The sequence below is a fragment of the Artemia sp. Qi Xiang Cuo genome, chromosome 16 (genome assembly GCF_049724085.1).
Source record: "Artemia sp. Qi Xiang Cuo chromosome 16, ASM4972408v1, whole genome shotgun sequence".
NCBI lineage: Eukaryota > Metazoa > Arthropoda > Branchiopoda > Anostraca > Artemiidae > Artemia > Artemia sp. Qi Xiang Cuo.
The window spans coordinates 38,934,726-38,950,428 of NC_142809.1; the positions used below are offsets into that span (position 1 = coordinate 38,934,726).

General features: G+C 34.3%; 1 protein-coding gene across 4 annotated transcripts in view; it reads left to right on the forward strand.

The window, feature by feature from the left end:
- The window catches only part of LOC148942885 (uncharacterized), a 50,356-nt gene that overhangs the window by 16,646 nt on the left and 18,007 nt on the right, over window positions 1–15,703 (forward strand). For 2 of the 4 annotated variants that reach the window (XM_089102126.1, XM_089102129.1), the window contains exons 2-3: window positions 6,068–6,225; window positions 7,770–7,990. In XM_089102126.1, the coding sequence (XP_088958252.1) occupies window positions 6,103–6,225; window positions 7,770–7,990 (344 nt within the window). In that variant the 5' untranslated portion in view covers window positions 6,068–6,102. Of the gene's footprint in view, window positions 1–4,883; window positions 5,018–5,041; window positions 5,418–6,067; window positions 6,226–7,769; window positions 7,991–15,703 lie in introns of those variants that run through there. The other 2 variants (XM_089102127.1, XM_089102128.1) reach the window with 2 other exon arrangements.

A 15,703-nucleotide genomic window follows, 5' to 3' on the forward strand; every position in this document is an offset into this window, starting at 1 on the left:
TACTTTTCTCGATTTACAGAAAACCAACGCACAATGATAAGTATTTAAATTTTCATTCTTGCCACCCTATGTCGGTGAAAAGGGGGGTTGTAATTTCACTAGTGGATAGAGCCTTTAGAATTTGTTCCCAGGAATTTCTCGATTCGGAATTGTTATACTTGAGGGATATTTTGTTTTGTAATAGTTATCCAATTAAGTTCATTGATAAAATAATTGAAAATAGACGGGTTAAACATGATGTATCAAAAAGCTTCATTTCATTACCGTATGTACCTGGTTTGGGTGAGAGACTTTCACAGGTTTTACGTAAATTTGGTTTTGATACATGTTTCCAATCGTTGAGGCACATGGGTATTTTTTCAGTTCTGGTAAGGATTTAACCCGGGGAATTTAGTAAGTGGGGTGTATAAAATTCCGTGTTCTTGTGGGAAGTTCTATATTGGTAGGACACACCAACAATTTGTTGAAAGGTTTATTGAACACCGAAACTCAATAGAAAAAACCCTACAATCAAGCAAGCCTCCAGAAACTTTTATTTCAGCTTTAGCAGAGCATATTTGGTTTCAACCAGATCATTTTGTTAAAATTTGATGAAGCCTTAGCTATTTTAAATCATTAAGGTTACACTCAATCGGTAAATAAAGCCATAGAAATTAAAAAACTTATATGTGCTAACCTTTCAATAAAAAGGGACACAGATAATTTAAATATTGACCCAATTTATGATAACCTTCTAAAGAGTGAATGAACAGTCAATAAGGGAGTTAAGATTTTAAATAATCACCAGGGGACTATTTTACCTGCTAGACCAAAACGATTTGCTTCAGTAATAGCTAACAAAACGATTATTTCGCAACAGAATAATTAAAGTACTTTAAGTTTTTTTATTTTTCCTCAGTTACTCTGGTGTCCTCACTGAAGTAAATCTATAATAGCATCTTTTCCCAACGTGTTTCATTTTGCGCCAATTGTACATTTTTTTTTTTTTTTTTTTTTTTTGGTGGTGGTTTTATTGGTTTTTAGTTTTATCTTTTTTTTTTTTTGTTATCCTGTTGTTCTTGTGTTTCTTTCGTGCTGAAGACGCCTTGTTTGGATACAGGCGAAATATCCGCGTTGTTTTGCATTTGTGTTTTCTTTTCTCTCCACTGGCCACAGTCTCGTTTGTTTGTTTTTTTTTAGATTTTTCTCTTTGTTGTGTTTTTGTGTGACATTTATTGATGCTTTGTTTCCTCTGTAAACAGGCTGTTTGGCCTGTCAAAACAATTACATCCGTATCTGACTAAAAGAATTTCAGATCTGTTGGATATTAAATATTATTTGAAAATAACTTATGAATACAAATAGCAATGAAAGTAAATATTATAATGTGGCTTATAAACAACATGCCGCATAGTATAAAGTAAAGGTTTTGTTCCGTTTACAAGTGAAATAATTATTATTTTTAGTTAGAGCATAAAAAAAGGCATCAAGTAATGTGTTCAACTTGTCCTTGTGTCATTAATGGATTCATGTATACAGCTGCTAATATTGTGTATTTTTTTCTGAAGAGCCATGATTCTCTAGGGGTACCTTACCCTCCCAGCTCCTACCATCTAAAAGAAGCATGCACCAAATTAAGCAATAATTATGGTAGGCTATAAAGAAAATTTGAAGAAAACACTAGAGTTCTTGAAACTACTATAAGACAGATATAAATACCAACTTTTCTCATTCCTAAAAGCATATTGCTTCACATTATCCTGACTCCCCTCCTCCTGATCGGTAAATATATAGCCCAATTTTTATATTCCCTTTGTACTTTACTATAGAAAACAGCATAGGCCAACATTTTACAATGCAGAATACCATACTGCTGTTGAGCAAAGAAAAGAGTAGTACTGTTATAAAATATAATGGGAATATATAAAGTGGACTCTATGTTTATGAAATCTGTTCACCACTCTGTGTAATATTCCAGAAGTCCATTGAATCAAAGACGGTACCTGCAGACTGGAAGAACGCGCATATCACCCCAATATTTAAAAAAATGTGAAAGGACAAAGACAGAAAATTAGTGACCCATCAGCTTGACTTCAGCTGTAGCCGAAATCCTGGAGAGTATAGTCAATGCAGAAATCCTCTCATATCTCCTGTCCAACAGCGTTCTGTCCCGGACCAGCACAGATTTCTCCCGGGTAAATCAGTAGAGACTAACTTTCTCGAGGCACATAATATCATTACTGACCTCCTGGACAAGGGAATACCAGTAGATTTGATATTAATTGATCCTGTCAAAGTGTTTGACAAGGTACCACACAAATGTCTTAAGGCAAAGTTATCAGCTGTTGGCACCCATACTATTGTGGTCGAATGGGTTATGAGTTTCTTGACAGATTGGAAGCAACAGTTCCAAATTTTTACAAATAACAATGAAAAAGTCTTCTTGCTACCGTGTGAAGCCATCAGTGGAGTCCCGCAGGGTACGGTTTTGGGCCCCTACCGTCTTTCTGATTTACATCAATGATATGACAAAGGAAGTTACCAATAACATCACACTCTACGCTGATAATTCCAAGCTCTTCGAACCAGCAGACCAACAAAGCCTACAGTATCATATCCTGAAAATCAGTCTCATCTCCAAACCTGGGCAAAGGATTGGCTGTTGGAGTTTCACATTGCAAAGTGCAGCACCCTCCATTTTGGTAACAACAACCTATGCCATAAATACATCATACTTTACAAAGGGTGACAGTCTTGCATCCAGCTACAGACTAACCATGATGAAAGAGATTTGGGTGTTATAGTTGATGACCAGTTTAAATTCCATGAACACTGGCTATCAGCAGTTTCAACAGCAAATTAATCTTGATTTGCTCAAACGGATGGTCACCAGTTGCTCTCAGTCTGTCTTCCTGAGGCTGTATAAGGCCGTTTTCAGGCCCATTCTGGATTTTGGGACGTGCCTTGCCTCACCCTCCTATAAGAATGATACTAGCCTAGTCGAAGGTGTTCAAAGGCGTGCCACAAGATACATAAATGGTCTGCAAAACAAGCCATTCAATAAGAGGCTGGAGCACCTACATCTCCCAGCACTCGTCTTCAGATGCCGGCGTGGTGACATGATGCTGACCTACAAACATAATAGCCAAACAAATAATACTCTCTTCAAAAAACATGCAAGTCAGCACCATACAAGAGGTCATTCGCAAAATCTTTCTAAACATACTGTGAAGACACAAATACGGCAAACTATTTTGCTGAACGTGCCATTAATGACTGGAACATCCATCAAGACGAAACGGTGACTGCACCCACAACTGCGTCCTTCAAGACCGGACTTGACAAAGAATGGAGCAACAAGCTGTGGAAATACGACTGGGACTGTCGTCCCATTCAGCCAAAGGAAAAATAAGTGTTATTTATCAATTCTATTGAAAGTTCTTTGAACCAAATTAATGCCAAATAAGCATTATTTTTTCAGTCATCTTACACGGGACGGTCATTTAGTTTAATGTAAATATAAGGTCATAGAGGTTTCTATCTACATTATGCTCATTTTCAGCCAGCCAAGAGCATAATGTGCAAAGTAATGAATGGACTAAATTAAGCAGAGTAAGAATGTCATATTGACATCTGAAAGGCTTGTGTGTGAAACTTTCATTCCTGTAGCCTGTGTGGTAGCTATGTATATGAAGAACCGAATAAAAATGATTATTTGCATGATCAACAATAAAATTAATCACAAGAGTTAGTGTGTCGTTCACAGGATGGTATGCTAATGCAGCTTAAAGATAATGTAAGGTTGAAGTTGATAAACAAGCTCTGGGCAAGCTAGTATGGCTACATAAGTGATAAGTACGGTACTTGTTCAATCAAATATACACAATGTTTTTAGTTTTGTTTAATAAGATTATTTTGTTTTAAAATTATACATTTTTATTGGGCATTTACTTATTTAAGCTTTACTATAAATAATAGCAATGCTACAAAGATAACTTTGGAAGTCAATGTTTGCAGAGATTTAAAAGTGTAATATAACAGAAGCAGAAAAAAAAATTATTAGAACAGAGCTAAAAGAAGAAAGTGAGAATAAGTAAACCAAGCAAAAGAGTGTAACAAGGAAAAGAAAAATAGATAAGAAAAGTGAAATGGAAGGGACATGGGAATCTACTAAGAAGAAAAATTCGAAAAATTAAAGGTGCGTTATATTGATCAAATCAATTTTGGGGAAAAAACTAGTTATGAATAAAAGGAACATAGTAGCTGGCATAGAATTCTAATTGGAGTTTTGAGGAGAATTTAGAATAGGGCATACTTGGGAAGAAAAAAGAACAACATGAAGAGGAATGCTGCAGCCAATGAGCTAATTTAGGAGACGTATCAAAGTAGGATTGAATCCAAGGATACAGAGGCTCGATATAACCTGGATATTGTAAGTTTATTTTTTGAAATTTATCAAGTAGGGTCAATTTTACACCTTATACAGGTCAGCAGCATAGAGAAATGCAGCATAACCGAATAGAGAAAAAAGACTAATATTACGTTTTCGTTGTGAACAAGTTAAAGGGACCTTTCTCACTATCAACCAAATCAATCGAATCATTTTCTTCTTAAAAAAAACCTTTCATGGCCATTGCCAGATTATGGGATGCATCTCAAATACATATCATCAGTCAATATAACATATAGGTCAAAAAGATAAATACATAATTTATTAAAGAGTAAAATTGTACTCTTGCACAAAACTCGAAACAAACATTCTTTCATACCGCATATATTTCGCGGTTATATATGTCAGCTGTGGGACTGGCCACATGACAACCCTTGGAGGTTGTTTGGGGGTAAAATCTGAGGGAAGTATAATATGGTGTTTATGAATATACTGGTATTTTTTTTTTTTTCAGATACATATTCAGCTTCAGTCTGCTTTGCTCCAGTGAAACTAAATCAATTCTTGCTGCTTCATCAAGACATGATGCATCAAGCAACATGTGAACAAATGAAAAACCAGTAAAGGAGTGTTTTCACACTACTTCTGGTAATGAACAACCCTTGCCAACAGTAACACCAACTCTAAATTGAAATTTTGAAAACTATATAAATCAAAGAATCCAATTTGAATACTGATTTGAAATATACGAAACGTGTAAAATTTTGTGTTACCTTATGAAAGTTGTTGTCACAAGAAAATGTGTACCCCCAAGAAGGAACAGGATCTTGTTGAAGTTTGCATCATCAAATTCAACATATCTAAGATCTATAGCAAAGAAGTTTCAGCCTTCTATCAATGAAAATATAAAATTCCTCATTTTTCTTCAAAAGGAGAGCCAGGGATTCTTTTTTCCATTAGTGCAAATTAACGATCTTGGTGAAAAAAAAGAATTTTGGAATTGGCCAAATATTTTGTTTTGATTTTAATAGTAGGGCATCCAAAGCAGGTGAGAATGGGATTTTCAGCAACAGAAGTTGCACAAAGCAAATTAGGACGAATACAAACATCCGTATTTATATTCTCTATATACCTAATGCTTTTCTCCAGTTTATGAGTATTGTGGTTTTGTCTGCCATATCCAGCATAAAAACTGATCATATAGTGTTTTGGAAGTTTCCCAACAATCCACTGGTTTATGATAAAAATTTAAGTTGCACTTTAATGACAAATCACAATATCCAAACATGTATTTTCTTTTATTGTGTTTCTAGAAATTTTGTTTTGTTATGTATCTATGTGTTATGGCGTTTTCAGTTAGTGCGAAAACAGGAAAATTTTCTTGTTTTGAAAGACAAGTGGGAGATAAAACTTTTTCAATTACTAATCAAGCGATTAAACGCTTGCAATTACTTATCAGCGAGCTTTCAGTAGAGCTCAAGTTAAACTGTAGCCTGGATAGCAGGGGAGTGAAAGGAGTGCCCGCCATATTTAGAGTAATTTATATCCGCTTTAAGCTCGAAACTTCATTCTTCCCTGAGAAAAGATGCTTTTTATTTGAACTGCAAAAAAGGAGGAAGTTCCCAAAACGTGCTATGCGTGTTTTTTTTTTTTTTTTTTTTTTTTTTTTTTTTATAAGGATAGGTTATTATATTTCAGGCTGAAGTTGATGATATATAGAATTTGTTTTAATTATGGCCACGCCATGGAACATTCTTGGCCTACAAAAGGGTGCCTCAATGACTGAAATTAAGACTGCTTATAGGAAATTGGCTCTGATTCACCACCCGGACAAGAATCCAGCAGGAAAAGAAAAAGTAAGTTGGAACTAATAGCCTACACCATAAATTCTCAAATATATTTGAGAAGGAATCAATGATGTTAGAACACAAAATCTTATATTTCAGGAAACTTGAAATTTGATCTCATCCTTTCTGTCATTATAGCCCTAGGAAGCGCGATTGAACCACATTTTTCGTACAGACTACTATTGAAGATACATTCAGTCGGTCAGGTGCGCAAAACAATCCATAAGCAATCTCTCTGGAAAACTTTCAACAAATCCTCTTCCGTCTTTCAGAGCGCCCAGCCTTCACAACCATACCTGACCACTGTCGTCAGCACTGTAGCTTCCAACATTATAATCTTGGTCTGCGGACTTATTCTTCACACTTCCAAACTTTTTTCAAATGTGAAAAAACACTCTGGGCCTTTGCTATTCTACTTTCAACATTTTTGCTTCACCCACCGTCATTATTAGTAATACTGGGAATAAGGGAAGATATAAAGGGAATGGGGAAGTAATAAGCGAAGATGCCCACTTTACCGATCGTCTCGTTACCCAACATCATCTCTTCACCATCACTTATTATCAGTCTTGACGACTTCTTAACATTAATTTTAAACCTATTCTTGTACCCTGAACCCGCAAAACCTCTAAAAATTCGTTCATTTTGCTTTTCATCTAGGATGCTTAAATCATCAGCATATTCTAAATCTAGGAGAGTTTTACTTCCCCATTTGATTCCGTTTTCTCCGTGGATTGATTTGGATTAGATTCCCGTGGGTTGATAGTTTAATATGTATACTGATATTCTTTCTTGAAAATCTTAATAATTTTGGATTTATTAAAGTTAAAAAAAAAGAGAAAATATTTAAAATGTATTTTGTTTCATAAAAGGAATCAGAGGACTTCAGTGCCTGTAATTCTCACAAATTTTAGCCTGATAGAATAAGTGTGATATTTTGGATTGTCTCAAATCATCTAGTTTTACGAGATTGTAAGAATTGAGGTACAAATTACATGATCTACAGAAGATTTACTTCAAACAATTTATAAATGTTTTGAAGCTGACGAAATAAAAGTTTTTTTAATGGGAAAGTTACAAAAATGCCACCCAAGAGAAAATGTCAAAAATCAATGAATCAAACTGATAATATAAAAGATTGTAGGAATAGTTGTAAAAATACGGAGATGTTAGGGGTGCAAATCTGATGGCCCTTCCATACCCCCTTGTTTGCTTGTCGATTTTAAAAGATACAGAATAGATTGGGATGGAAGAGGAGCGTGTGTAGCTGTCTTGGCCTCAGGCGGCTTGGTGCTGCGGTGAGTTTTTAGTAGCAGTAGTAGTATACATTAAAAGATAATATACATTTCCTTCACTCCCCACTGGTGATGAAAAATATATCAAAGGTGCAACATTTGCAATGTTACAACAATCGGATACCTAACAGGCAAACGATTGTTTTTTTGTTGTGTGTCTTTTTTTTTATTTCTTTTTGTCGTTTCTGTCATTTTTTTTTAATTATGTAGCCTACTTATAGAAATTGAAATTTTCATACTTTTTTTCTCTTTTTTTAGTTTCAGGAAATACAGAATGCTTATAGCATCCTGATAGACCCTGTAAAAAGAAAAGACTATGAACCAAATCCGTCAGGATTTGGAGGCTTCGGAAGCTGGAACTTTCAAGAGTTTGGAGATTCTCCTGAAGAATATGAAAGTGATAGTGGCTTTCAATTTCATGGAGGAAATATTTTTGATTTCATTTTTCGGTCATTCAGACGTTGTCAGTGTCATGGATGGTGAGTATTTTATATGTATCCCTGCAAATGGAATAGCAAGAGGTAATTTATTGGAATTTGAATGATTTTATGGACGATTTTTCAAAAAAAGAAAAGTTTTTTGTGGTGTTATGTGGTGTAAAAAAATGAAAATCGTTTGATTAAAAGTTTTTTGTGGTGTAAAAAAATGAAAATTTGTTTGATGAAAAGTTTTTTGTGGTGTAAAAAAATGTTTTTTGTGGTGTAAAAAATGAAAAGTTTTTTGTGGTGTAAAAAAATGAAAATCGAACATAATGGTGAACCATATATATTAGAGTTTATGCTGTTAGAAGTAATTGAGAAACTGCCCATATTCAGTAGGCTGTTGAGTACTGCTCATCAATGAGTATCCACTAACTCAAGGGCTGAAATATTTTTGTTATTGCAATGAAACAAAAAAGGAATAAACGAGATGATTGAGGTGAGGAATAGAATATGTGTCAAAGAAAGATAGACGTTGCTTTTCTTCCGAGTTTAATATAAATCTAAAGCATAATAAAATGAAAATCATAGATTATAAATAAAATTTCTGTCACGGGAAAAGAAAAGACGTAATTTATTTGATACAAACAATACAAGGTTAAGGCAAACTTTTTGGTCTCTGAGAGTCTAAAAATCACTTCTTCATTATTCTTCACTTAAGCGCTAAGATCCCACTAGTTTGCCATATTTTTATTAAAATGAAAACAACTTGGCTTTCATAGAGTCTTCATCAGTTGAATTATGTGGAAAATAAATAGTTGCTATGTTTACTAGATTTCGTGTGCCTTTTCTCTTCTTTGTTTGCACTCTGATCACAAAATCGTTTTAGCCTTTTAGTGATTTCGTGTGCCTCTTCTCTTCCTTGTTTGCACTCTGATCACAAAATCGTTTTAGAGTTTTAGTGATTTCGTATGCCTCTCCTCTTCCTTGTTTTCACTCTGATCACAAAATTGTTTTTAGTGTTCAAAAATTTGTTTTATTTTCTGTAGCTTAATACTTTTAGAGCATATTTTACCATTTCAAAGCTGATGATACATGAAGTCATTTTCAATGGTTATTTTAAGGTCATTTGAGTCATTTTGAGCTTCTTTTTTTTTATGTCTATCACAAGCATAAAAAAATTCTGTATGTCGTCGAACTTGTGCATCGCACCACACTATCAATCACTGAACGAAAAAATCATAAATTAGCGCTTCAATGTATAAATTCACACAATGTATACTAATGTCTAATTTAAATAAGTAAAACACACACTAAACTAAGAAGAATGGTAAACCACAAAATTGTGGAAGAATAATCAAAAAATGTCGTAGAGAAATAGGGCAAAATACAAAACCGGCATAATGGTGTATAAAAAAAACTTTAAAAACTCGAAATCAAACTTTAAATTAGAAACGAAAGCATTTTATAAAACATCGTATATGCTTATCCGTTTGCAATGAATTGGAGATTAGGTATTTTTGGTTTTACTCTCTTGGAAGGTGACTTCATACCGGGCTACGGTATGGACCGGGGGGGTATTTCCTTAATCTGGGAATTAATTGGACCCTTCCAAGCTGATGCAAAGGACATCAGCCCTAAGCTGATTCTAAGTGTTCAACCTTTTTACCAGGAGCATTACAATATTTGCTGTGAATTTGCATGCGGTTGAGGTAGGACTTTTTAACTTTCAACATAAAGAATAACTTTTTTAAGTGTCTGGAAAATGCGGAAACCATAACTACTATATAAGTGAACAATAAAATCCAAATTTTAATACAATAACATAAAGAAAGAAAAACGAGCAAAAATGGGGTTTTTATAGGCCAAATGAAAATACTGAAAAAACAAAGCGAATATTTCAATGAAAATACTGAAAAAAAGGGTGTCTGCAAGAAATGCATTAATTAAAATCCGAAATCAAATGACATAGTTCGACAACTTATTTAATTGCTAGTTCGTTTTGTTTTTTGAGTGAATGAATTGTTTCCTTTTCTTTGTCAGTTGTTTGCTAGCATCCGTCGATGGTAGATCATACTTTTTTGGAGTTTATGCAAATTGCGGATATAGGCGAATGACTCGCTTTTATGGTTGTTAGGTATTTGGTTTTAATTATTTTAATTTTTGGCTTTTATTGAATTTTATTCATCTTTTAAGTTTTTGTTTGTTTTTTTTTATTTGGTTTTTTTGGTTCTTTTCACATTGACTTTCCGCGTTTGTTTTTTTTTGTTGTTTTTTTTTTGGCACTTTCCTTGGATACATTATTTCGTTTCGCGCTGAAGAAGAGAGGCGTTTGTCCTCTTGAAATATTCGCTTTGTTTTTTCAGTATTTTCATTTGGCCTATAAAAACCCCTTTTTTGCTCGTTTTTCTTTCTTTATGTGATGTCAGGCCAATGTGGTTTAAGAAATTATCTTTAATACATTAAACCCGTTGGACCATACAAATATACACATTTCTCTTTAATATACAAATATACACATTTCTCTTTAATATACAAATATACACATTTCTCTGTAATACTACATTATTATGCCTATAACGTAGTAGAATTGGTTCATTTAATACTGACTTCTTTAGTTGTTATTTTTTTAAAGGTGTCAGGGAACTTTAAATCAGAACTTGATTAGTAAAAACTGCTTAACCTACCAGTGATCTGATTCATGTTCAGGGGATGGATTATTTTCAACTGTTAATCCTGCTAATAATGTGCTATATCTGCAAAAAAGGAAAGAACACTTCAGATTTGGGTCACACCAAAAGAAGCTAAAAGCTGGACAGCATTGAATGGTAAAAAAAGAAGTAAAAATACTAAAATCGAGTATGTGCCAGATTCAATGAGGACAAGTTTTAGGCAAAGGTCTGGCAGAAAACCATGAGTAAAAATCCCTAGATATTCTATCAATAATGAATATAATCTGTAAATAGTAACTATAAGTGAAAAATTAATAATAAATAAATAATAATAAACCTAATAATAATTAAAGAAGTTAATAATAAAAATGATAATATGATATTCTATTAATAATAGTATGCGAACAGCTCGATGTCGTGCTACTCACTGTTGAATATTTCTCCTTAATCTCACCGTGCTCATTCTGCGCTGGTTATCTGTCATGAATTTTCAGAAGGCTTTATTCCATTTACATAAAACACACATATAATTAGTATTGTTTTGCAAGGAAAATCTTTTGACTGTGGCCTTGAAGGATACCAGATGACTTGCATTTCGCATTGCAACCGGTATTATATCTCATGCACAGGGGGGTAAAATTTCTAATTACAAAAGAAACTCTTGTCGTATTTCTGAATGGATATACCAGATTCGATGCTCCTCGTGTGTATTTTGAAAGAAAAGGGAAGTAAATTATTAATTTTTAAATTAATAATTTACTATTTTTAATTAATAAAGTAATAACTTGCATCATACACGATGCTCCTCGTGTATGATTTTTGAAAGAAGAGGAAAGTAAATTATTAAAATACTTATATGTGGAAATATTAACTAAGGCATAAAGCTGTTCTAGGGATTTTATCCTCATGTTATTCTTAATATACGAGCAATAAGTTAGGTTTAAATACAAGCGTAATTGGGACAGAATGTCTTACTCGACATTTGACCAGATATGTAATTTAGGAGCAGTAATCCATCCCTCATCACAATTTAGGCATCAACTATGGTGATGTCTGTGGTTTTGCCACTAATTACCCATAGTATAAAAATTCAGCTTTTATTAGGCAACTTAGCAAGTTTGCCAGCTCATTTTTCTGAACAGCGGTAATATGAATGGAAGAGACGAGGTTTAGAGGGGAGTCATTTAATTAAAAAATAGTTATACCTGTCTGGTTTAACCAAGGACTCTTTGAAAACAAAGAAAAACGACATAGAATGAAGTTTTTAGGTCTTAAAAAGGATTTGTTTCAATTCTTTTCTTATAAGATTATAAATTCAATGTTGGAAAAAAGGTTATCTTTAGTAAGTAATACTCTCTTAAAAAATCCATGTATGGTGAGCACTAATTCTTACATGTCAATGTCCACTTGCAAGGGGGGATTGACCCCCTCCCCTCCCCCCTTCAAAACTTTTGTCTGACTTGTAAAAACGTAACAAAATTGCATTGAAGCAAATTTTGGTGTTTTTTAAAAGTTTTTTGGTGTAAGTTAATGTCAATATCCGCTTGCGCGTCAACAAGTCTCATCCACTTTGCAGTTCTGTCCTTATACAATATTTTGTTCTGTCCTTTTAGGAGTCGTACTATCTCTTTATTAATTAAAAGAAACTTTCCACGAAAAAGAAGTTTTTCAAAGAAAAGTAAATTACATTTTAAACTTAAGATCAGCAGATAGAAATACCTTTTAAAATTCAAACTCAAAACGACCAGAAATTACTATTAAAGATTAAATGAAATCCAAAACGAACCGAAATTAGATAAACAATCATAGCAATAAAACATACAACAAGTCAAGGCCGTGTCCAAGGGGAGGGGGAGGTTGCTACCTGGTTTGAACCCCCCCCCCCTCGAAATTTTTGACCGAGTCGAAAATTAGTAAAATCTTAGTAAAAATTAGTAAAATTAGTCGAAAACCGAGTCAAAAATTAGTAACCCCCCCTCCCCCCCCCCTGAGCAAAAAACTCTGGATCCGCTCTTGCAACAAGTAATAACATAAATGAATAAATAAATCTTAAAGCGAGTAATGCTTAAATCGAATATGCAAATCAAGCTTAAAACGAAAAAAAAAATATTTTACTATTAAAGTATAAATGAAACTCAAAACGAACAGGAATTAATTAAACAATCAATGCAAAGAAACATACAATAGATACTAATGTAAATGAATAAATAAATTTTAAAACGAGTGAAACTTAATTGAATATGCAAATCAAGCTTGAAACGAACAAAGATCACTACGAACTAGAGTTTGGGTATCGCCTCCTTCTCTCACTGTAAAAGCCTAAAACCTTCTGCGTTATTGGCGCTTTGCTGAAAACGAATTGTATTACAAATATTTTCTTTTGTACTTAATATTGAAAATAAACATTAAAATTACAGCAAAATGTTGGACTGATGAGCATTCAGCAATTAATACCATTATACATCAAATATTCAGTCTAGTCTATTAGTTCTTTCTAAAATTGTTCAAGACGAATATAGTTTCACTACAAACAAGAGTTTGGATACTGCCCCTCTCCTTAACTGTAAATTCCTAAAGCCTACTGCCTCATTGACGCGTCACTGAAAACGAATTATATCACAAATATTTTCTTTTCCAGTTCTTACAGCAATGAAAATAAAAATAAAATTACAGTAAAATAAGAACTTTAACTGATAGATCTTTCAACATTTAAAATCATTATATATGAAATATTTAATTTGATTTTGTTTATACTTTCCAAGACTGTTCAAGACACATATAGTTTTCAGTAAAGCGCCAATGACGCAGTAGGTTTTAGACTTTTACAGTTAGAGAAGGAGGCGAACCGAAATTCTTGTTTGTGGGGATTTTTGTTCGTTTCAAGCTTGATTTGCAAATTCAATTTAAGTTTCACTTGTTTTAAGATTTATTTATTAATTTACATTAATATCTATTATATGTTTGTTTGCATTGATTGTTTATTTAATTTCTGTTTGTTTTGAGTTTCATTTATACTTCAATAGCAATTTTTTTTTTAGTTTTAAGCTTGATTTTCATATTCAATTTAAACATTACTCGATTTAAGATTTATTTATTCATTTATGTTATTACTTGTATGTTTTTTTTTGCTATGATTGTTTATTTAATTTCTGTCTGTTTTGGGTTTTATTTATTCTTTAATAGGAATTTTTGATCGTTTTGAGTTTGAATTTTAACAGTTATTTGTATCTGCTGATCTTAAGTTTAAAATGGCGGTTACTTTTCTTTGAAAAACTTAAAACTATTTTTAACAAAATGTCTATCTCAAGATTTTTGTCGGGTGCATTTTGGAGAAAAGAGGCGTGGGGGATAGTTGCCCTCTGATCTCTTTTTACTCTTTAAAACTGAACTAGAACTTTTGTTCTCCAATCAAATGAGCTCTCTCTGAAGTTTATACGAACATCCCTTCCATAACAGCTATATATGCCCCCCGGGCATAACTTAAAACGCCTACCACGGGCCCTGAAAGATTGTGTCGACACCGCAGTTTTCGTTGTATGATCTTTGAACCATTTCGAAAAAAATGGTCACCTCAAAGTTCTTATCGGATGGGTTTGAGGAAAATAGGGTGTGGCGGGAGGGGGGGCTAGTTGCCCTCCGATCTCTTTTGACGCTTAAAAAGTGAACTAGAACTTTCAGTTTCCAATCAAATGAGCCCTTTCCGAAGTTTATAAGAGCATCCCTTTCATAAGAACCATATACGGCCCCAGAACATACCTAACAACGTCTGTCCCCCGGGCCCCGGCGGGTCGTGTCGACACCGCAATTTTTGTTACCTGACCTTTGAGCTGTTTTTAAAAAATGGGCATCTCAACATTTGTATCAGAGGGGTTTGGAGAAAAAGGCGTGGGGGGGGCTATTTGCCCTCCGATTTCTTTTAATTCTTAAAAATTGTTCTAGAACTTTCAATTTCCATTCAAATGAGCCCTCTCTGTAGTTTATACGAGCATCCCATCCATAAGAACTATATACGCCCCCAGGATATAACTTGTAACGCCTGCCCCTGGGCCCTGGGGGGTTGTGTCGACACCGGCGTTTTTGTTTTCTTAACATTGAACAATTTTTTAAAAAAAGTATCTCAAAAATTTTATCGGATGCATTTGGCGGTAAAGGGGCGTGGGGGGATAGTTGCCATCTGAACTCTTTTGACTCTTAAAAACTGAACTAGAACTTTCATTTACAATCAAATGAGCCCTCTCTGAAGTTAATACGAGCATCCCTTCCATAACAGCTATATATGCCCCCGGGCATAACTTACAACGCCTACCCCAGGCATAAATTACAAGGCCTATCCCGGGCCCTGAAGGATTATATCGACCTCGGAGTTTTCGTTATATGATCTTAGAACCATTTTGAAAAAAATGGCTCTCTCAAAGTTCTTATCGGATGGGTTTGCGGAAATTAGGGAGATGGAGAGAGGTGGGGGGCTTGCTGCCCTCTGATCTCTTTTGACTCTTAAAAAGTGAACGAGAACGTTCAATTTCCTATCGACATTGGGGGGGGGGGGGTTTATCGACACCGGGGGGTGTATCGACACCGGAATTTTCGTTATCTGACCTTTGAACTATTTAAAAAAAAATGGCTGTCTCAAAATTTGTATCGGATGGGTTTGCGGAAAAAACGGCGTAGGCTTGAACCAGAACTTTCAATTTCCATTCAAATCAGCCCTCTCTGAAGTTCATACGAGCATCCCTTCCGTACGAACTATATATCCTCCAAGATTATAACTTACAGCGCCTGCCCCCACGGCGAGGGGGGGTGTGTTGAGACCAGAGTTTTTTTTATCTAACCTTTTAACTATTTTCAATATAATGGCTATGTCAAGATTTTCATCAGCCGCATTTGGGGGAAAAGGGGCGTGGGAGGAATAGTTGCCCTCTGATCCCTTTTGACTCTTAAAAACTGAATTAGAACTTTCAATTTCCGATCAATTGAGCCCTCCCTGAAGTTTATACGAGCATCCCTTCCATAACAGCTATATATGCCCCCCCCCCCAACTTATAACGCCTACTCTGAGGGATTGTGTCGACCTCGGACTTTTCGTTATATGATCTTTGAACCA